This window comes from Thermobia domestica, chromosome 9 (genome assembly GCF_964235325.1).
Source record: "Thermobia domestica chromosome 9, izTheDome1.hap1.1, whole genome shotgun sequence".
NCBI classification, from domain to species: domain Eukaryota; kingdom Metazoa; phylum Arthropoda; class Insecta; order Zygentoma; family Lepismatidae; genus Thermobia; species Thermobia domestica.
The window spans coordinates 203,494,149-203,518,620 of NC_137462.1; the positions used below are offsets into that span (position 1 = coordinate 203,494,149).

The 24,472-nt window shown below is 38.4% G+C and overlaps 1 protein-coding gene across 1 annotated transcript in view; it reads left to right on the forward strand.

The window, feature by feature from the left end:
* Positions 1 to 3,788: 3,788 nt before the first annotated feature.
* LOC145660546 (uncharacterized) overlaps positions 3,789 to 24,472 on the forward strand; it is a 61,156-nt gene continuing 40,472 nt past the window's right edge. Inside the window, exon 1 of the mRNA XM_081725740.1 lies at positions 3,789 to 4,127. Coding sequence (XP_081581866.1) covers positions 3,864 to 4,127 — 264 coding nt within the window. The 5' untranslated portion in view covers positions 3,789 to 3,863. The remainder of the gene's footprint in view (positions 4,128 to 24,472) is intronic.

Below are 24,472 nucleotides of genomic sequence, written 5' to 3' on the forward strand. Positions count from 1 at the left end.
GTGCATGCTCGGTTTCCACTCGTGCTTTGATCTCAGGCTTTTTAGCCGTGGAACCGGGCCCTTTTGACGCGGGGTCTTTTTCACTCGGGACTATTTTACGCGTGGCATTTTTGACTCGAATGGTATTGGTGCGGGGCCGTTTTGACTCCGGACCTTTTGACCAGGGCACTTTTGAAACAGCGCTCTTTTGACGCGGGCTCATTTGTCGCCGACTCCTTACCCGGGCTCTTTCTACCGGGGGCCGTTTTGACTTGGACTCTTTTGACTCGGTCCCTTTGGTCGCCGAGCCCTTTACACGCGGGACCGTTTTTGACTAGGGCAGTTTTGTCATGGGGCCCTTTCGCCCGGGGCTCTTTTCACTCGGGCATTTCGGTCCTCGCCCTTCTGGCATAGAATATATATTCACTAGCTGAAATGCGTTGGGCAGGGGGAAGTTATGAGTAAATAGATGATCAACGATCGAGGTCACAGTAAAAATACTTACGTAAGTGGTCATATATCTTTCTCTCTCCTAATTTCCACTCTTGATCTCAGGCTTTTTAGCCGTGGAATTGTATTTACCGGGCCTTTTTGACGCGGGACTTCTTTGACACGGCCTCTTTTAACGCGGGGCCTCTTTTGACTCGGGGCATTTTGTAGCGTAGCCCTTTCGACTCGGGAACTTTTGACATCGGACAGCCTTCACCCGTGCCCTTTTGATGCGGTGTCCTTTTTCACCGGACATTTTTAGATAGGACCCTTTTGTCGCGACGACCTTTTGACTTGGGCACTTTTGACAGCGGGGCCCTTTTGACTTGGACCCTTTTGTCGCCGGTCCCTTTTGACCGGGGTTCAGTTTACTTGGGCATTTCTGTCTTCGCCTTTTTGTCCGTGTCCTTCTGACAGAACTATATATATATATATATACATCAACTCTGCATGGGGCAGGGCAGGGGAAGGTATGATTAAATACATGATCAATGACCAGGGCGCAGTAAAATTTGTTACACCACTGATCATATCTCTTTCTTTCTCCTGATTTCCAGTCCTGATCTCAGGCTTTTTCGCCGTGAAATTATATTTGCCGGGCCCTTTTGACGCGGAGCCTTTTGAGTCGGTCCTTTTTGACGCAGGGGTCTTTTGACTCGTCCCATTTTAACGGAGGCCTTTTTGACTCGGGCTTCCTTTAACGGTGCCCTTTCGCCTGTAACCCTTTTGACCCGGGACCGTTTTGACCCGTGTCCTTTTTGAGGTGAGGTCCCTTTTGACTCGGACACTTTTCATAGGGGCTTTTTCTCGCGACGTCCTTTTGATTCCGGCCCTTTTGACAGCGGGGCTGTTTTCATTCGGATCCTTTTGTCGCAGGGCCCTTTCGACCCTTTTTATTCGGGCATTTCTATTTTTGTCCTTTGTCCGTGCCCTTCTGACATAGAAATATATATATATATATATATATATATATATATATATATATATATATATATATATATATATATATATATATACCAGCTGAAATGCGGGCGGCAGGGGGAAGGTATGAGTTGGAGGAACGATCAGGGCACAATAAAATTAGTTACGCCACTGGTCATATGTATCTTACTCCTAATTTTCACTCCGGATCTCAGGTTTTTTAGCCGTGGAATTGTATTTGCACACCCCTTTGACGCAGGGCTCTTTTGACTTGGCTCCTTTTGGCGCGGGGCCTTTTTGACTCGGGGCCTTTTGCCGCGGGGTCATTTTGACGCGGGACCGTCTTGACCTGTGCCCTTTTGAAACGGGGTCCTTTTTGACCCGGCTTTTTTGACATAAGGCCCTTTTGACTCGGCCTCTTTACTCGCAAGGATCTTTTGACCCGTGTCCTTTTGAGGCGGTGTCCACCACTTTGTCCGTTTTTTTTTAATAAGACCCTTTTGTCTCGGACTCTTCCCGCGATGATCTTTGACCCGGGCCGCTTTGACGAGGGGAACATTTTCACGCTGTGCATTTTCGACTCGGGCACTTTTGTCGCGGGGCCACTTTTGAACTTGCTCTTTTGACGCGGGCCTTTTAAAACCGAGCCCCGTTTTGACTCGGACCTTTCTATCCTAGCCCTTTTTCGGGCCCTTCTGACATGGAACCATATATATATAACGCAGCAGTTGAAATGCGTGGGACAGGGGCAGGTATGAGTAATGGATTATCCAGGGTGCAGTAAAATTACTTACGCCACTTTTCATATCTCTTTCCTTCTTTTCCCTCTACATTATATCTGGAGATGTATGTTCTGACTAATAGGTTACACTGGCGATTTATAAAGTAAGAGGATATACGCTATCAATGATAAACTATGACTTTTAATATATATAGGGCAATAAATCGAAAAACTCTATATCGGTCTTTTGCCCCCCCCCCCATTTGAAAAAATCCTGCGGGTGTTAGTGATTATCATGTTGGTTAATTACTGTATTATATTGTGCTATACATGGAATAGATACTTCTGTGTTTTATTTAATAATAAGAACCTTATTTACATTTATTACAACCCTTGCTTGACGACAGTGAAACATATTCACGTTCAGCATATTCAGTTTCCATTCTGAAATAAGGACAGTGAGACGAATGAAATAATTCACGCATACATTTAGGACTTTAGAAAAGTGTCCTGCGAACATGTCGTGTTAAATTCCTGAAGAGTGAAAAGCGCTAGTAGCAGTTGTCAGCAGTTATTAACTTAACATATAAGAGAATAAAATGAAAAACTGAGAATACGAATCTTTTCAGAGATGATAGTGTACTGATGCTTCAAATCTTTTCCTTTGCTCCCTATATCTACGTTATTTCCCTAGTCAAAATAAAAACTGTTCAAAATTAATCTCAATTTCTTATGCAACCATCCCTTCCTTGGAGTACTGCGCGGTCACATACCCGTCACGGCGATGTAAAGGCACTTTTGGCGACGAGGATACATGTAATAACGCTGTGAGCAATTCCAAACTTCTGGGCCACACTCGTCACACTTCGTCCTTATTTCAGTGTTCAGCTGATTCTTTCCCGTGTGAAGTCATTCAACTGTTGTTCCTGGACAATGTTGTTGTAAGTAACACCACCACAATGCACACTCTGACTCACACTCTCTCATCCCTTTCATTCCACTGCTTCATGTTTGGTGAGCAGACCAATTCGTTGTTACGATCTCGTTAATGTCACATCGTGCAACGGCTTTCTTCCCGTGTGCGTGTAGAAGACATTTGGCGATATGCTGCCGGGTTTTCATTCATTTTTCCAACTACTACATAACATTTTATGTGATATTATCTATGTCCTCCGTAAGTCTTGCACATCAGTGTATATAAGGTATTTCTTATTCTAATAATTTATCTCATTCATTAGATGATACGTTTGGGGTTTGAGTCTCTTCGTGGCTATATGGTAAGCGTACGAGACATGAATTCAATTCCCAGTGGGAGTTCATGAGTTGTTCGGATCCAACATTAAACTGCAGCCCACGTAATTTAGCCTCGGTGCTGAATGTGATGTTAAACACGAAATTAGTCAACCAGAATAACTTTATGGTTTGACATTATCAACAATTTATGTTACATATCTAAAATATAGCATACCACAACAAATAGAAAATACATAAGAGTGGAAAAGTTGGATGAATGACTCAGCGAATGAATGGCATCCTGTTCTACTTAGGTTGTTACATAACTTTCTACAACAGAATTACCCAATGTCTTTGACCGAAGCAAATAAGAGAATAAAATGAAGGAAAATAACAGAGATCAAAGTACACTTTTATTTGAAGGCCAAAGATGCTTATCATTCATAAACAATAATGCACTCTAACCATTAAGACAAATCTTCAGCTCACCAGAATTAGCAAAATACTTGTCAGCGGAAACATGTTTCGAAGTAGCTCTGGGCGACTATTTAGGAAATCTGTAAAATTGGACGAATTCCTATTCTGTTTGTTAACGAAACATGGATTTTCACGCTGTACTAGGTGTGTGAAACATCCTTTGTTTAGTGTGTCAGAACAACGTCGATTTTTATCTAGCCATAAAGGAATTATTAAATCTCGACTAAGTGATGTAGAAATTCCAAAAGTTACGCTTACGGAGTATGTGTGGCAAGACGTTGAAAAATGGTGTAACAAACCTGCAGTGGTAAGTAACATTTTAACTGAAAATAATATTTACACTTATTAAGAAGTTTACTTACTGTAGAATTTAAAACTATCCCATTGTTAACTTAAACATTGCGATTTTGATTTGTTTTAACACCTCTTTTCGACACCAAGGCTATATGAAATACGTATCAACAGCTTAATGTGGGTTACGATCAAGATGAACTCCAGCGGGAGTCAAACCCTTGTGCCCTACATAGAAAAAGTTACACCTTGCATCATTCACCCCACAAGGAAGCTCTTGAAACGTTAAAATTTAGAAGCGTAGATATTGATATGTCAATAGAAACAAACCAGTAATTTAATCCTAGAATATTATCGTTATTTTATTTTACTTCTAATACTAACCATTCGTAAAACTGAGGCATACATTAATATATGTATAGTATTTAAAATCTAGAAATATGGCTTAATAAAGTGTTCTATTAATGCTACACGTACTTTATTGACAGAGACCGGATATTAGGCAAAATGCCTATTGTTTAATATTAAAGATATGATCAAAAATAAAGTTTATATGGGTGGTTACAGTTCCAATTTAAGTCAATTTTATTCTGCTTATTTCGCCTATTTCGCCCCTTCCTGCCTAAATAATGGCTTTAGTGCCTAATGTTGCCAATTCTATGCATATTCTTCAAAATAAGACTTTATTGGGGAAAAATATATAACTTACTGTTTCAAGAAAGGATTCTGCCTCTTCCGAGAAAAAGTGCTGTTTGTAGTAATAAGATGCCGTAAATTTTTGGACTACTATAGGTACTGATAATGTGTTGTAAAACTTTGGATTGCTGTGTGTACAGATAAAGTGTATAAAATTCGAACTGTTATGTGTAGTGATAAAGTGCTGTATAGAATGCATTTACCAAGTATACATGGAATACATGTCAAGCTTCGTTTTTCTATATACAGTAATAAAAAAATTAACAAACAGGTATGTTTCTACTTGCAAATTATCTATGACTTGAATTAATTTGTAAATTGTATTGAGTATTTATCTTCATTATTTCGAGTTATTTTAGTGCCTATTTTACTGCCTACTTTTAAAATTTTAAGTGATTATTAGCCTGCCTATTTTCCATGTTTATAGTGCCTAAACATCCGGTCTCTATTTATCAAGTTACAAAATATTATTGTCTGTCAATTGAAAGTTTGTAATATGTTATAGAGGTACAAATCTACTTATATTTTGTTATTAATGTTAAATTTCACTCAATACTAATATCACAGTATTCTAAATGCACATACTACCCCCTCACTCACTCACAAATTTGAAATTAAAAAAGTATACCATAAGTCATAAACATGTGTAAAGATTAAACTAATAACACTACTAATAATACTAAACATACACATAGCTTACTTACAACATTTCTCTACAAATACTAACTATGCGTAAAATTGATGCATTAAGTTTTAAAAAGTTGCAGTTCCCAGGAGACACGCTGCCTCGAACAACCAACGGACACACAAACGAAAACTAATCAGTGGAAATACCGCAGAAAATACAAGGTGGCCCAAAAGTAGGTATACAGTCCCGTAGCGAACGGCTCATGGTATTTTTTGTATTATCTACTTATTTTTATCCATACAGATAATAACTTAGTTTCTTTCTTTATTTCCAAGATGGCGGCCGGAGTGAGTAACATGTGTCAGAGAAGCAGCACTTGATCCAATTTGTCTTGCATATGCTCATATTCATGTCCAGTTACACGTAAGCAAACTGAAAGCAATTTTCTTTCCGAGTGTTATAATAGTGTATGATTGAGTTGCGGATAAATGAAGGACCATAAATGTGCAAATTACCAGTATGGGCCTCTAAAATTAGTACAATACACATTAAGCCGCGAAGAACTTTGCATTTAATCAATTTTACACGAATCCAGAGGAGACACTTCGCGAATGTAATACCTTGTTAGACAATAGAAATGGTTATCCTTTGTTTTTCATTATAATTTGGCCATGAAACAAACGCCTGAAAGGTATACAACCTCGTGTCATATGATACTTTTTTTTTATTTCAACACTTCTAGTGTACCCCTAAAATATGTAATAAAGAAATAACGGCCACGTTTTATAAAGATTCAATTAGAACTGAACAATCGGAATATTCAATTAGAACTACTACCTACAAAATTTTCAATCGATTACTGAAAACGGCATCTTTTGTAGAGTCTACGATTCCCGAGAACTCACTTTCGAAAGGAATGGCCACAAACATATAAACGGGCCACAAACATAAATCTTTTCTAGCATTTTACTATGCTATAGATCGTTTAGTACATTACCTTCCGTCCAATATTTAGTCAATGTTTTTCCTATTTCCAATTTGTAATTTAATATTTTTTGTGCTTGGAACTGGAAAAGCACGTACTTCTTTAAAAAATGAAAAAAAAAGTCCTTGATCGAGAAACTCAGTGTAGTGAATGGCAAATCTTATGTTCATTATATTTTTGTTCCACTATTGTGCCATTTAGAATATAGGAGACGGTGAAAATGACTGATGAGAAAACCACTCATGCCTTGAGTGGGATTCGAACACGCAATAAACAAGTCTTGCAATCCCCAGATTAGTGCCGTCAATGTCCTGAAAGGTCTACGCCAGTACGGATCTGTCATTTTATCATATAAATTAGTTTAGGGTGACCAGATTCTGGCAAGCGGAAAGTAGGACACAGCTATAATCAGTGGCGAAATTTAAGGGGAGGGCTTCCGGGCTTAAGCCCTACCCGAAATTGAATTTACTATCTTAAAGTAAATGAAATATCTTGCAGAATTTTAACATTTCCAGGAATAAAGTTAGCAAAGCCCCTCCCAAAACAAAATCGTAAATACGCCATTGATTATAATAGTATATGATAGCTACTGCGTTGTCAATATGCATGTCTTTATTTCATTTAACGTTAATCATTTATTTTTGTTTAAAGAAATGTGCTCAACAAAAGTATTGAAGGAATTCAACAGAACTCCAAATACTTTCATAAATGATAAGTACAAGAGTGCTAAAACAATTTGATGGCGTAACATAAAGAAATCACTTTAATGAAAAAGAAAACAAGTATGTTGAAGCTTAAAATTTCTTAATGGTTATTTATCCATTACCTTAAAAACTTTTCCCATAACTGTTAACAAATTATTTTCATTAATAGGTGACATCTGTTTACCAACTAAATATCAATACAGTGCTTGGTAACATATTTTTCGTTTAAATGTAAAACCATGATTTGTTGATTATTTTCCTTTCCTAACAATAATCTTTTGAGGAGTGTTGAAAAACATAGTGTTTCATCATTCGAAAAAAAAAAAAGGGAGTACCTGTAATTCGAAATGTGAATAAAGAATGAAACACTAAAGCAGGGTAAATAAGTTAAATCAAGACATTTCGCAGGATATTTTTAAAGAAGAAGGATATTTCTTAAATTCCTAGGTGTCTTTGCAACACGTAGAACAGCTCTGAAAAAGAGTACTGTACTGCGAAAATCAGTACATCTGGTCACTCTAAATTAGTTCAAAGTCGGATCGACTTTTTTTCTCGGGTAGAGCTATTATCCACTATAAAGAAAACAATAAATTTCATTTAAATATTGAAATTATGTCTAGAATTTGCTTAAGAATGTCGGAACGGTATTACACCCATTATCCTCACTTGTCTACAGGGGCGGATGCAGGACGGACTTCTGGGGAGAGCGGTGGGTTGTAATATTGCTATAGAGCTAAGAGCTCCAAACTCTGGGATGGATTTTATTTATATATATAAAATAAGAAAGTTTCCTCTTCTAGGGGACGATAGGGGCAATCGCCTTACCCTGGATCCGCCACTGCTTGTCTATAGCTTTGGATTAGTTGGAAATATGTGTAGTATGATACAAGGACGTTACTTAGTGCTTATTAATTGTGAATATCTTGTGGTATTAACATTGAACACAATGACTTTTGGTAAATAAATAGCAACATAACTTGTGCTTACAACATATTCGTACTAAATATTTCTTAGCGTTGTAATTCAACCTTGAGCTTATCATTAAAAAGCGCATTTACATGGAGAAAGGATTTTGCTTAATAACTAACTGATACATATATCGTCTGAATCCAAGTCAAAAGAGACATAAGGAACAGTAGACAATTGTTTGCTACCACTGAGTTATATATATAGGATGCATATATGTAGGATGGATATATATATATATATATATATATATATATATATATATATATATATATATATATATATATATATATATATATATATATATAGGATGCATTTATGTAATATGGACCATTTATCTTGAAACTTAAACGTAACTTATGATCTAATTGATAAGAACCAATGAAATTTTGTAACATGTAATTGTCAACAGTAGGTCACTATTTGACAAACTCCGCAATAACAGCAGATTAACAATGTTGTCAATCCATCATAACGGGGGCCACGGTGCTTCAGTGTTAGAGCGTTCACCTCTGGTGCATGGGGTCTCTGGTTCGATCCCAGCTAGCGCCAAGTGAACTTTGTGGTGGACAAACACCGTGTGTGTGGGTTTCCTCGAGTTTCTCCCCTTTCTTCCCACTTTCTTTATTTCACCATTTCATTCACTTCTCACCATCACGGTCTCCTTTATCCTAGCCGGCATAACTATGGGACGTAAAACTCAAATATTTTATTTCATTTCAGTCCAACGTAAAGTTATATTTTAAAAGAAATAGCATACGTCAGGTTATTTCATATTTCAAATCTACCCATTAAACGAACACTTACAAACTCACATTAATTATTGAGTATTTGACTAAGGACGGTACAGTATCACAAACACTCTTAAATATCCACTTTTAGAGGCCTCTACACAGGGGCGGATCCAGGACGGACTTCTGAGGGGGACGGTGGGTTGTAATACTGCCAGTTAGAGCTACCTTTAAGAGTTCCAAGCTCTGGGATGGGTTTTGTTTATATATAAAATAAGAAAAAGCTTCCTCTTCTGGGGGGGACGATCACCCCCTAGATCCGCCCCTGCCTCTACATCACTAATAAGGCAAGTGAGACGAACATGTTAATGCACATTGGAAGTACCTTAGTGTCGAATTATATGACAATGACGAAGTCTTTTGCTCCAAAATAAGTGTGCAGGGGAGGATGCCGAGGTTTCTCCTGGCGTGATTCGTGCCACTTAGACGTTACGTTGATTCTCTGCGCTCTTAGGCATAGTTTCACAATAAACTTACATTCTCATGTTGCAGGTTTTTGGCTGCGGACTGTACCAAGCAAGAGCAGTGCTTAGATAAGTATCATAATCCGCAGAGAATTAAAAAAAAAAAGAAAGAAAGAAAGAAAAAAGAAACGTAAAGACCATAATGCAGCTTACAGCGATTTGACATCTCAACTCAAACCACTTTGAAGATATTGCATATATATTGCTATCCTGATTAAAATTACGTAATCGTGGAAAATTGTTTTAAAAAATGTTGCTTTTGTCTTCTAAGGGAAGAGCGGGCAAAGTGGTACACAATTTATAAATAGTGTATAGTCAGAACCAGTAGTGTATTTAGGATTTTGTTTCGGGGGCTCCGCACAAGGAGAAACAGGGGGGGGCAAGTCCTCATCTGAGTTAGAGAAGTAAATATATTTTAATCAATTGTCAACTAATATACTTGGATAAAACGTTAAACTCGTATGTCGGTGGAGGATCTTATTCCCTCCCCCCCCCCCCCCAAGGCATATCTGAAATGAAACTCTGCAAACTCACGTTGAATATTTGTAATCTCATTTCAATTTAACTGATTTCATTTTAGAAAAAAAAAATGGAAATATTCAGTTTTATCTGTGTACGTTTTTACGTGAAAGAAAATGCTAAGACAAGTTGAAGTTGAAATATACTGATTGCGGTTTTAATGGCAAGAATTGCAAACTGGTGAATCTTATGTGATATGATACGCATAAAAATTTAGCAGTGAATCTAACCTTTTATTCTATTCATAGAAGGGAAAGGAAGCATCCTCTTGACCTATCTAATTTCTAGGGCTACTTATTCTTCCCTCTTGATTTTCCTTAATTCAAACATTTATCTTTGTAACTAACCGATGTATATTCCTAACTAAAGTCCCGTTAAGTTGATATCCGTGCAAGTTGCTGTAGAACACCAGTTTCGCTTATTATATTATATCAGCTCCTCTTAGGTTTGGTGTTACTGACAACGGCCGACTTGAATCACAACTAGCAACGGTCGAAAGTATGATAGGAGAAACGAAAGAAAGTAACAACTAAGAAAAAGAAACAGAAGAGTAGAATGGACGAAAGAAAACACGCGGTTTTTACATGGGATGAAATTTGACAAATACAGTATTATTTCTGAACAAAAAGCATAAGAAAATGGAAAGTCAATGAAACTCTTAGAAATGGTATGAAGGATTATTGTGGTACGTGGAATGCAAAAACTAACAAATTTATTTCAGGGGGAGGAGGATTAAGGCTTATGGCCCCAAAATTCGTCACTGGTCGGAACAAAGCATAACAACGAATTTTTGACACACTTGGAAAGCTTGAATCTTCTTTCACATTATACAGAAAAACGAAAAGAAAACAATTAAACATGTTGATGATAAATAAGTTAATATCGATATGCGAAATTCAACTTTCCCCGCTTGGAAGTGCGGGCAAAATGAAACGTATCAGTAGTGTTGCCAACAGGTGCATTTCGCCAGCCCCCCACCTTGGAGTTTCCAAAAAAAACCTATGGCAATCGTTTGTGCTACGTTTGTGCCGGAATGTACCGCTAAAATTTTCGTTTCTACCACTTCCGGTACGAAGTTATAAGGGTTTTAAAGTGGGGGGGCTGGGGAAACGGCAGCCCCCCACCTTGGAATTTCGAAACGAAACCTATGGCAATCGTTTGTGCTACGTTTGTGCCGGAATGTACCGCAAAAATTTTCGTTTGTACCACTTCCGGTACGAAGTTATAAGGGTTTTAAAGTGGGGGGGCTGGGGAAACGGCAGCCCCCCCACCTTGGAATTTCGAAACGAAACCTATGGCAATCGTTTGTGCTACGTTTGTGCCGGAATGTACCGCAAAAATTTTCGTTTGTACCACTTCCGGTACGAAGTTATAAGGGTTTAAAAGTGGGGGGCTGGAGAAACGGCAGCCTCCAAACTTGGAATTTCGAAACAAAACCTATGGCAATCGTTTGTGCTACGTTTGTGCCGGATTGTACCGCAAAAATTTTCGTTTGTACCACTTCCGGTACGAAGTTATAAGGGTTTTAAAGTGGGGGGGCTGGGGAAACGGCAGCCCCCCACCTTGGAATTTCGAAACGAAACCTATGGCAATCGTTTGTGCTACGTTTGTGCCGGAATGTACCGCAAAAATTTTCGTTTGTACCACTTCCGGTACGAAGTTAAAAGGGTTTAAAAGTGGGGGGCTGGGGAAACGGCAGCCCCCCACCTTGGAATTTCGAAACGAAACCTATGGCAATCGTTTGTGCTACGTTTGTGCCGGAATGTACCGCAAAAATTTTCGTTTGTACCACTTCCGGTAGGAAGTTACAAGGGTTTTAAAGTGGGGGGCTGGGGAAACGGCAGCCCCCCCACCTTGGAATTTCGAAACGAAACCTATGGCAATCGTTTGTGTTACGTTTGTGCCGGAATGTACCGCAAAAATTTTCGTTTGTACCACTTCCGGTACGAAGTTATAAGGGTTTAAAAGTGGGGGCTGGGGAAACGGCAGCCCCCCCCACCTTGGAATTTCGAAACGAAACCTATGGCAATCGTTTGTGCTACGTTTGTGCCGGAATGTACCGCAAAAATTTTCGTTTGTACCACTTCCGGTACGAAGTTACAAGGGTTTTAAAGTGGGGGGGCTGGGGAAACGGCAGCCCCCCCACCTTGGAATTTCGAAACGAAACCTATGGCAATCGTTTGTGCTACGATTGTGCCGGAATGTACCGCAAAAATTTTCGTTTCTACCACTTCCGGTACGAAGTTATAAGGGTTTAAAAGTGGGGGGCTGGAGAAACGGCAGCCTCCAAACTTGGAATTTCGAAACAAAACCTATGGCAATCGTTTGTGCTACGTTTGTGCCGGAATGTACCGCAAAAATTTTCGTTGTACCACTTCCGGTACGAAGTTACAAGGGTTTCAAAGTGGGTGGGCTGGAGAAACGGAAGTCTCGAACCTTGGAATTTCGAAACAAAAGGTATGCCAATCGTTTGTGCTACGTTTGTGCCGGAATGTACCGCAAAAATTTTCGTTTGTACCACTTCCGGTACGAAGTTATATGGGTTTTGAAGTGGGGGGGGCTGGAGAAACGGCAGCCTCAAAACTTGGAATTTCGAAACAAAAACTATGGCATTCGTTTGTGCTACGTTTGTGCCGGAATGTACCGCAAAAATTTTCGTTTGTACCACTTCCGGTACGAAGTTATAAGGGTTTTAAAGTGGGGGGGGCTGGAGAAACGGCAGCCTCCACACTTGGAATTTCGAAACAAAACCTATGGCAATCGTTTGTGCTACGTTTGTGGCGGAATGTACCGCAAAAATTTTCGTTTGTACCACTTCCGGTACGAAGTTATATGGGTTTCAAAGTGGGGGGGCTGGAGAAACGGAAGCCTCCAACCTTGGAATTTCGAAACAAAAGGTATGCCAATCGTGTGTGCTACGTTTGTGCCGGAATGTACCGCAAAAATTTTCGTTTGTTCCACTTCCGGTACGAAGTTATATGAGTTTTCAAGAGGGGCTGTGGTAACGGCAGCCCCGCACCCAGTAATTTCGAAATGAAACCTATGCCCACTCTTTGCACTACTTTTGAACAGGAACGTTTCGCTAAACTCTTTTCTGTACCACTTCCGGTACAAAGATACGAGAGTTTCAAGCTACGGGGCTGCCGTTTTGATGCCCCCTCGGAATTTCGAAACGAGACCTATGCAAATCGTTTAACAACATTTGTGTGGGAATGTATCGCAAACATTTTTGTATGTATCACTTCCAGTACAAAAGTATGACAGTTTTAACTAGGGGGCTGCCGTTTCCAGAACCCCCCATCTTGGAATTTCGAGATAAGACTATGTCAATCGTTTGTGGTACGTTTTTCCCGGAATGTACCGCAAAAAAAATTACGTGCCTGAAGTTGGCCCCCCACCTCTCCCAAATCACACCAAACGTTGCACATCGTTAATGCATCGTTAGTGCACGTTAGTGCTTTTAGAACTAACGTTAGTGCTATCAGCGTTTACGAGATATTGAAGATTTTGGTTTGGGACCTACTTCATATGAAGTGAGCCCCCCACCCATCTTTATGCAGACAGATTTTCACTAAACTTAGCGCATCGTTAGTGCATCGTTAGTGCACTTAAACACACTAAGCACTACCGTAAGTGCTACCATATTTTGGGATTATTCAAGATTTTCGGTGGGGGGGCCAACTTCAGAAATATCAAATTCTATACAAATAGAGGTAGAAACATGGGGTTGACGGTAATCGTTAGTGCATTGTTAGTGCACTTAAACGCAATAAGCACTAACATTAGTGCTACCATATTTTGGGATTTATTCAAGATCTTTGGTGGGGGGCTAACATCAAAAATATCAAATTTTATACAAATAGAGGTAGAAACATGGAGTTAACGGCAATCGTTAGAGCGTGATTAGTGCACTTAAATGCACTAAGCACTAACGTTAGTGTTACCACATTTTGAAATTTATTCAAAATTTTTGGTGGGGGCAACTTCAGAAATATCAAATTCCATACAAAGTGTCAGTATTTTCAGGAATCAGTAACGAATGCACTAATTACTTTGTTAGTGCTTGAAGAGGGCGCAAATTCACGCTGACCACCAAAGATATTTTACTTGTAGCACCTACACTAATTAAGCACTAACGTTAGGGGTTGGTGCACGAAGAAGCACTAACGATGCACTAAGGATTGTACTGGAAATGATCATTAGTGCTTTTTAATTTGGCAGAAATTTGACACAGTGAAAAACTCCCCTTAAATTTCTTATGTGAGTTTCCTGAGATGTAACTGGCCATAACTACACTAATAGTGAAGCACTAACGAAAACAGCTCTAATTTTTTCGTTATTGGTTGAAGTGGGGCGCCAAGTTCATGAAAGCTTCCAAAGGTTTTTTTACTTGTAGGACCTACATTAATGAAGAACTAACGTTAGGTGTTAATGCACTAAGAAACACTAACGATTTCAGTAGAAGAGGTCATTAGTGCTTTTGATTTTGGCGGAAATTTGACGCAATGAAAAATTCCACATGAATCTCTTATGGGATTTTTGTGGCATATAATTGGCCATATCTACATCAATAGTTAAGCATTAACGGAACTATGAGTGTTTTGCAGAAGCGCTAACGATACATTAACGAATGGACTTATTTTTCGTTACTGCTTGAAGTGGGAACCAAGTTCACGCTGGCCCGCAAAGGTTTCTTACTTGTAGCACCTACACTAATGAAGCACGAAACTTAGGTGTTGGTGCACTAGGAAGCACTAATATTACAAGGAAAGAAAACTTTCGAATTTATCGTGAACTTAGCCCCCACTACAAGCACTAACGAAAATATTAGTGTTATACGTTAGTGCATTGTTAGTACTTCTAGAAGATACAAGTAGTTTCGTTAGTGTTTCACCATTAGTGTAGAAATGGCCAATTATAAGTCTCAAAACTCCCATAAGAAACACATAAGGAATTATTCATTGTATCAAATTCCCATCTCATTCAAAAGCACTAATTACCTCTGTTAGTGCAATTGTTAGTGCATCGTAATTGCTTCTTAGAGCACAAACACCTAACGTTAGTGCTTCATTAGTGTAGGTGTTACAAGTAAAAAAACCTATAAAGAAGTCAGCGTGAATTTCGCACCGACACTTTAAGCACTAATGGAAAAAATAGTCCAATTCGTTAGTGCTTCTATAAAGCACTAACAATTTCGTTAGTGCTTCACTATTAGTGTAGTTATGGCCAATTACATATCACGAGACTCACAAGAAATTTAGGCAAATTTTTCATTGAATCAAATTTCCGCCAAATTCAAAATCACTAATGATCTCTTCTAGAGCGATCGTTAGTGCATTGTTAGTGCTTTTTAGCGCATCTACACCTAAGGTTAGTGCTTCATTAGTAAATGTGCTACAATTAAAATACCTTTTGAGGCCAGAGTGAACTTAGTGCCCCCACTTCAAGCACTAACTAAAACTTAGTGCCATTCGTTAGTGCATTGGTAGTGCTTCTGGAAAACACTAACAATTTAGTTAGAACTTCAATATTAGTTTACTTATGGCCAATTACATGTAACGAAACACATAATAAATTTATGGGAAATTTTTCATTGCGTCAAATTTCCGTCAAATTCAAGAGTACTAATGATCTATTCTAGTGCAATCGTTAGTGCTTCTAGAAAACACTAACAGTGTCGTTTGTCCTTCAATATTAGCGTAGTTATGGACAATTACATGTCACTAAACTCCTATAAGACATTTATTGGGAATTTTTAATTGCATCAAATTTCCGCCATATTCAAAAGCACTAATGATATCTTCTAGTGCAATTGTTAGTGGTTCTTAGTGCACCAACCCCTAACGTTAGTACTTCATTAGTGTAGGTGCTACAGGTACAATATCTTTGGAGGGCACGGTGAACTTGCGTCAACTTCAAGCACTAACAAAAAATTAATGCCATTCATTAGTGTATCGTTAGTGCTTCTAGAAAGCACTAAATGTTTGTATGAAATTTGATATTTCACAAGTTGGTCCCACCAGAAATCTTGAATAAATCCCAAAATATGGTAATGCTAACCTTAATGCTTAGTGCATTTAAGTGCACTAACGATGCAATAACGATTGTCTTTAACTGCATGTTTCTACCTCTATTTGTATAGAATTTGATATTTCTGAAGTTGGCCCCCATCTAAAATCTTGAATAAATTCCAAAATATTGTAGCACTAACGTCAGTGTTTAGTATTTTAAGTGCACTAACGATGCACTAACGATTGCCGTTAACTCTATGTTCCTATCTCTATTTGTATAGAATTTGAAATTACTGAAGTTGCCCATCCCACCGAAAATCTTGAATGAATTCCAAAATATGGTAGCACCAACGACAGTGCTTAGTACGTTTAAGTGCACTAACGATGCACTAACGTTTGCCATTAACCCCATGTTTCTATCCCTATTTGTATAGAATTTGATATTTCTGAAGTTGACCACCCCACCAAATTTTTTGAATAAATCTCAAAATATAGTAGCGCTAACGTTAGTGCTTAGTGCGTTTAAGTGCACTAATGATGCACTAATGATTGCTGTTAACACTGTTTCTACCTTTATTTGTATACAATTTGATATTTCTGAAGTTGCCCCCCCCCCCAAAAAATCTTGAATAAATCCCAAAATATGATAGCACTAACGTTAGTGCTTAGTGCTTATAAGTGCATTAACGATTCCCGTTAACTCAATGTTTCTATCTCTATTTGTATTGAATTTGATGTTTCTGAAGTTTGCCCCCCACTTTAAAACTATTATAACTTCGTACCGGAAGTGGTACAAACGAAAATTTTTGCGGTACATTCCGGCACAAACGTAGTACAAGCGATTAACATAGTTTTTGTTTCGAAATTCCAAGGTTGCAGGCTTCCGTTTCTGCAGCCTCTCCACTTCAAAACCCATATAACTTCGTACCGGAAGTGGTACAAACGAAAATTTTTGCGGTACATTCCGGCACAAACGTAGCACAAACGATTGGCATAGGTTTTGTTTTGAAATTCCTAGGTTGGAGGCTGCCGTTTCAATAGCCCCCCACTTCAAAACCCTTATAACTTCGTACCGGAAGTGGTACAGACAAAAATTTTTGCGGTACATTCCGGCACAAACGTAGCACAAACGATTGCCATAGGTTTTGTTTCGAAATTCCAAGTTTTGAGGCTTCCGTTTCTCCAGCCCCCCCCACTTTAAAACCCTTTTAACTTCGTACCGGAAGTGGTACAAAAGAAAATTTTTGCGGTACATTCCGGCACAAACGTAGCACAAACGATTGGCATACCTTTTGTTTCGAAATTCCAAGTTTTGAGGCTTCCGTTTCTCCAGCCCCCCCACTTTGAAACCCTTATAACTTCGTACCGGAAGTGGTACAAACGAAAATTTTTGCGGTACATTCCGGCACAAACGTAGCACAAACGATTGCCATAGGTTTTGTTTCGAAATTCCAAGTTTGGAGGCTGCCGTTTCTCCAGCCCCCCCACTTTAAAACCCTTATAACTTCGTACCGGAAGTGGTACAAACGAAAATTTTTGCGGTACATTCCGGCACAAACGTAGCACAAACGATTGGCATAGGTTTTGTTTTAAAATTCCTAGGTGGGGGGCTGCCGTTTCCCCAGCCCCCCCACTTTAAAACCCTTATAACTTCGTACCGGAAGTGGTACAAACGAAAAATTTTGCGGTACATTCCGGCACAAACGTAGCACAAACGATTGCCATAGGTTTCGTTTCGAAATTCCAAGGTGGGGGGCTGCCGTTTCCCCAGCCCCCCACTTTAAAACTACTATAACTTCGTACCGGAAGTGGTACAAACGAAAATTTTTGCGGTACATTCCGGCACAAACGTAGCACAAACGATTGGCATAGGTTTTGTTTCGAAACTCCAAGGTGGGGGGGCTGGCGAAATGCACCTGTTGCCAACAACTTCTCAACGAAAAAGGCTAGATGGCCTTCAGAAATAAGTCTTTTAACGCAAAAATTGGCTAGATTTTGAACTGCTAACCTATAATCCACATTGTAGATTTTTAACCTCTTTTCCTGTGTTAAAATTTGAAATGTTGAATTTTACTCACTGAAGATTAACGAGTAACACTTACGTTTGAAGTATGAGTTGACAGTATGAATATTTATTTCATTCCTTCTACGCTGAAGCCAGTGGTGCCCCCCCCCCTTATGTCCATGACGCACCCCCCTCCCCCAATTGTCTATCCGTAGGTGTTCTTCCATGAAAAAATCTTTTCGATTAATTTTTACACCCCGTCAAACATATTTATACAGATTTTTACCCCCACCCAATATTTCAATGACGCACTTTGCGTCATAGCCCCCCCTTGTGGGCACCCCTGCTGAAGCTGCAATGCACAAATTTGCCAAGAAGTATCTTAAAAGGCCACCAATAGCCTTGAGATATCCATGAGAAGGGCATGGCCTTAACTTTGTGAAGCGGTAACTGCCACTGCCATACTGGCAATGTACCAGTTTACAATTCACAGTGAACATCAACACAAATAGCAAGATTAGAACTCTCAGCTTGCAGTACACACTCTCACTACTATTAGCTAGATTTGAGAGGGAGAGGGCAACGTTGTCATTGGGCAATAAATTTCTTTCAATTTTTTCATATATATAATTATACATATAAGGAACTAATATCTAACATGAGCGTCCTTTCTTCCTTGTTTTTATGCTGTTTAATTTTGACTTTTCTTAGCAACCATGAGCAAAGTGTGTCTCAATAGAGCACGTTTATTTCCAGACAAATAATCTTTCGAATATTACGAGCATTTGTTTGTGTACTGCCAGCAGGCAAAGTGGAACACTTTCGCCTTCCTCACCGCCTCTTATTCCTCTTTGCCCGAGTAGACATGATTCATATTTTACACCTTCCTCAATCAAGTTTTATATCGTTTCACAAAAACATTTCATCTATTCCTACTATGAATAATGCTGTATTCGCCTGCTTTCAGAGTAGGCGTTTGCGTTGAATACTCAGAAATTACATCTCTCTCTCTCTCTCTCTCTCTTTTTTTTTTTCTGGAGTTCTGAAAACTTGTCCTTTCATGTTATATGTTCTTTCTCTATTAGTCGTTTTCAAAGTAGCACACACACAGTTTTCCATTATGTCATAATGTCATATCAGTGGTACCAGCTATGTCTTGGTCTACTGTGTACATATCTGGAAATGGAAAATTCCACTATGTCCGTTTCACGTTGCCAGTCCTTCCTCTATATTACAGCATTAATTTTTGGTAGTTATTACAAGTTGCAGTATTTTCGTGGTTTTAAACTTTACCAATGTTTATCATACGAGGGTCACTACGAAAGTTTTGAGATGTGAAATAACTTACATACTTAAAATCAATTTAACACTTACATTTTCTCAAAGTATTCACCATTACACTGTAAAGCGAATAAAAAATCACTTTAGCCCTAATTCGCAGATATATCAAGTTATTACAATAAACATATCACTTAATAGCTACTAACCATTTTTATTTAATCCTTTGAAATCACCTGACTCGTATCCAGCTATCGTTGATTTACATCTACAGCCATCTATTTCATGTATATCATGTAGATAATAATGTTTACCATGACAACATGTCATGTCAATAATAATGTTTTTTCCTTTTAATTATATCTAAGCTATATGCTTAATTATTGCGCCTCTGATCAATGTTGATAATATAGGTACAGATTAATTATAATAGGGATATATCGCTGTAAATGTCGCCCAGAACGGGAATTCCGTAACAGTATTACAGTGAAGGAAAGAACCCTGTGTATTTTCAAAACATTCACTTTTTGAATAGCCCTCGTACTAATTATTATTACATCAATCCTCGTATTAATTATTATTATTACATCAATATAAATATTTTTCTTTTCTCTTCTTTCTCCATATATATATATCAATTCATTTATAATAACATGTTTCTTTTATTACTAATTACATATCATAAAACGTCGATTCATTACAAATATCATTTATGGATCTATTCAAAATTATAACTAATTGATGACTTACACAGAGTTACTAGTTAATTGTTCCTCTTTTACATTGAACGATAACATCCATATACAAACAACATTATTTATAATTAAGATCGTCATCTTATCAAAACAACAACAAGATCAGAAGGCAATAATTACATTTAAAAGCTTCAGTTTAAAATCAATGTCATGGATTTCAAGTTAATACAATCGAATCTCTTTTGAACATGTAAAGTAAAATAAAGGTAAACATAACACTCAAAGTTAATACAAAGATAAAATAAATTAATCACATCATAACATGTTGCTCAAATATAAAGTCCAAATGAAGTATTCATAACACAACTCATAACATCTGAGAGAATAAATTAAGAATTGTTATCCATCCGTAACTCAAATCTAAGTTACATGGCCAAAAGATTCAATCAAGCTAAACGATAAGTCACAAACGGGAATACAGCCATCTTCAACTACATCTATGCTAAGAATTTGAGCACAACTCTTAGCAAAAATAAATCCAATTCCTCCAATGGCACAACACACATCTACCAAGGAAGTTTCTTCGTCAACTTCAACCATTTCTGTGATGGAAGTATACAGCATCAAAGTATTCACTTGAAAATAATAATCTGGAGATACTCGGAAACTCATGTCACAGATAGTTTCTTTCACATATTCTTCTGCGAACAACAACTGCAGTGGTGGAGGTTTCTCACCTTTTTCCTTCTCATTGAAGATCTGGAAATAGAGCGATGTTACGTTCAAGCAGTTTCTTTCTCTGTTTTGGACATAATCTTTCAAATCATCCGTAATCTTCTCTATAGACGAATGCTTCAGAAAGTCAGCAAGTCCTTCATTCTTCTCTTTTCTTTCTTCTGCCCAATTTGTTAAATCTAAATTCCTTCTCGGCAACAAATCCATTAGTCGCGTGAGTGAAGATTTTATTTCTTCAGTATTCTTCTTCAACTGTTCTCTATAATTAACATCCCACAAAGGTATTGTAGCCTGTTTTATTCTATCTTCTACAAGTAACTCAACTTTCGCCTTTTTAGAATCCTTATAATCAGTCTTTTCCAATGTTCGCTTACGTTGATCAGTTTCGGCAACTTCGGCTGAAAGAACTCGCTGCTTCCAACTGTATCCATTCAATGTCTTCACTGCCATCTGTTGGTCTTCTTCAGTTTTGAAGATCAAATAAATCCAAGAACTCGCTCTTTTCGGCGACCTAATAGTATGGCTTCCCAACTTCAAATCGTCTGTCAACAATTTCTTCAATTCCCCTAACCTGTATAATCTCGGCAGACCTTTCACTTCAATTTTGAATACGCCTGTAGTAGTAGTGGTGGTGGTCTCCTTGGCCGGAGATGATGGTTCTTCTTTAATTGTAGCATCTTCCGCATCACCATTCACCACAGGTTCAGTTGTTTCGTTTTCATCCTGTTCTTCAATATGTTCATTTCTTCCATCGACCTTCTTCTGACCTTCTTCCGGTTGTACTTTCATATTCATACCAGTACCATACACTTTTTCAATCAATACTTGCAAGTTCTCTTTCAAATTATGCTGTAGCCGATCGAAATTTTCATGGATACCCTGAACTCTATCTGCAAGATATTTGTGTTGAGTCAATAATTGTTCGAACTTTTCATCGCTCGATTTTTGTATTTGTTCTAACTTTTCATCGCTCGATTTTTGTATTTGTTCTATCCATTTTTGCATCTGTTCCATCTTTTCATCGTTCGATTTTTGTATTTGTTGATTCGTCTTTTGCATTTGTTCCAGCTTATCAGTTAGCAGTTGGCTAATCGTACTAACAAGGTTAGCCTGGCCATATTCAGGCGTGTTTTCTACTAAAGTACTCGGTACATCCATTACGTCAGGATTCTGCATATCTCTAATCCTTTGTATTTTCTTTCCGCTTCTTAAAACGGTGAAATTCATAAAAAGGATATACGTTTGCAAATATACCTCGTCCTTACTTCTTTTCAGAACTTTGAGGTAAGGTCCCGGTTTTACGGCACCAGATAAAGCGAATAAAAAATCACTTTAGCCCTAATTCGCAGATATATCAAGTTATTACAATAAACATATCACTTAATAGCTACTAACCATTTTTATTTAATCCTTTGAAATCACCTGACTCGTATCCAGCTATCGTTGATTTACATCTACAGCCATCTATTTCATGTATATCATGTAGATAATAATGTTTACCATGACAACATGTCATGTCAATAATAATGTTTTTTCCTTTTAATTATATCTAAGCTATATGCTTAATTATTGCGCCTCTGATCAATGTTGATAATATAGGTACAGATTAATTATAATAGGGATATATCGCTGTAACTGTACACACTTTTGCATCCTCGGAAACCACTTTTGGAAGCAGTGTTGCCAGCCTTTTTCTTCAAGTGTTGAAAGTTCATTCTCGTAAGCCACTACAGCTTCTTCAGGGCTGCAAAATCTCTTCCCACGCATACGATCTTTGATCCTGGGGAACAGAAAAAATCACACAGGGCCAGATCAGGGCTATACGGCGGATGAGTCATAAGTTTGACCTCCGTAGATTCTAAAAACTGAATTATGATGTTGGCCGTGTGTGCGGACGCGTTGTCATGATGAAGCAGGATCCCACGCAATCCAGTTCTTGGACGCCGTTCCCGAAGCTTCTGGAACACTGTTGTTAGGCAAACAGTGGTGTACCACTGAGCAGTAAAATTCCTTTGTTCTTCAAGTGGAACAATTGCAATATGGCCAGATTTGGAGAAGAAAGTTGCGACTATCTTCTTCCCCACACTTCGCGGTCGCTTCACTTTCTTGGGTGGATTTTCGTCTGGAAAGATCCAAACTGTAGACTGGCGTTCATTTTCAGGGTCAAATTGATAGATCCAAGTCTCATCACCTGTAACAATGTCAAAGGCGCGTCGAGAATTGCCTCCATCAAATCTTGCAAGCATTTTTTCACACCATTTCACACGCATGCGCTTCTGCTGTTCAGTCAAAGTGTGAGGCACCCAACGAGATGGAACCTTCCTGAGCCGAAGATGATCATGAAGAATGTTTGTTACTGCTTGCGATCCAATGTTCAGTGTAGATTCAATGTCCTTGAAAGTTGTTCGAGAATTTTCTCGAATCATTTGTTCCACAGCGGCAAGGTTTTCATGTGACACAGCTGTTGCCGGACGTCCAGCTCTCTCTTCATCTTTAAGCGATGTCCGGCCTCTTCTGAATTCACCAAATCACTGAAAAATTGTAGCACAGGAAGGAGCAAGGTCCCCAAATGCCCCCTGCAAACGGTCAAGGCTTTGTGTCTTGTTCAAACCACTTTTGAAAACGTAAAGGATCATTGCCCGAAAATGTCCCCTTTCAAGCTCCATTCTAGACAGCCGAACACTGCTCACATCAACAAACAAGTGAAGGCGATACGGCCACGCCGATAAGCGATGCGAGTTGAAACTTGCTTTGCTTCTTCGCTCTGGATACCACTACCGAACGCAATTGTTGGAATTCAAATACTGCGCCACAACAATGCGTATCTCAAAACTTTCGTAGTGACCCTCGTATTTGTTGAACGGATTAAGATGTAAAATTTCTATAAATGACATTATAATCTGTTCGCCGTCTCCAAAAGTGTATTGATTCATACAATGGACACTTCGAACACCGGCTGAAGTGAAACAGCTGCATGAGGTAAGATACTACTGATTCTTTATGAGTGTGTTTTCTGTGCGGCTGTAATTTACAAACATGAAGCTTCTGTAGGCTACTGTACAAGCCACTAGTAATTGTGTTTAGAAAAATTCAACCACGTCCGTTATCATTAATTATAAGTGTAGTTTTCAGTTCGCTAGAAACAACATACCTTTTCGACAGCCATTTTGAAAACGATGCCTCATATTGCAAATGTTCATTGTTTCATTTTCCACGTATACTTATTTACCATTAATCACGTAGACCAACCTATTAAATTAATTAGTTACAGAAACCAAGCTCGTAATAACAACTCAACTTAGTTGTAGACTAGCATAATGGGAGCGTGTGTTCCTGTTTTGCAGAATCCTGTTTCGTAGAAAGGAATTCAAACTGCTTTTTCCTGCTCAGCGTTACCATATTTCGAAGAACAGAAAAATAATCCAATGCGTGTGTTCCTGTTTCGCAGAATAACAGTTTTTTTTTTACATAAGTTTGTGGAAAGACTGTATTGCACCAGAAGTACTCCGATATTTGTATTACATCGATTCCATTGTAACATTGTAATAACGTATACAAATTGTAAGTAACAAACAAATTATTTCATAAATTATTGAGAAAATCAAGATAGCTGGTATATCAGCACATCGTAAAGTGAAAGGGAATTTCTGTAAAGTGAAAGAAACGAAAATATAGTGAAGGACGGAACATTTAAAATTCTCATACGGAAAGTATAGCGGATATTTTTTCCTCTCCTCTTCTGCTTATTTCAAAGCAAAAATCAGTCATTGTACACACCCATGCTTCAGCTAATCAAGAAGAAAGCTAAAGATTGTGGCAAGAATTTATGACTGACTTAGAAAAACCGGCAAAAACGCTACAAGAGAAATATTCAAGGAAGCGAT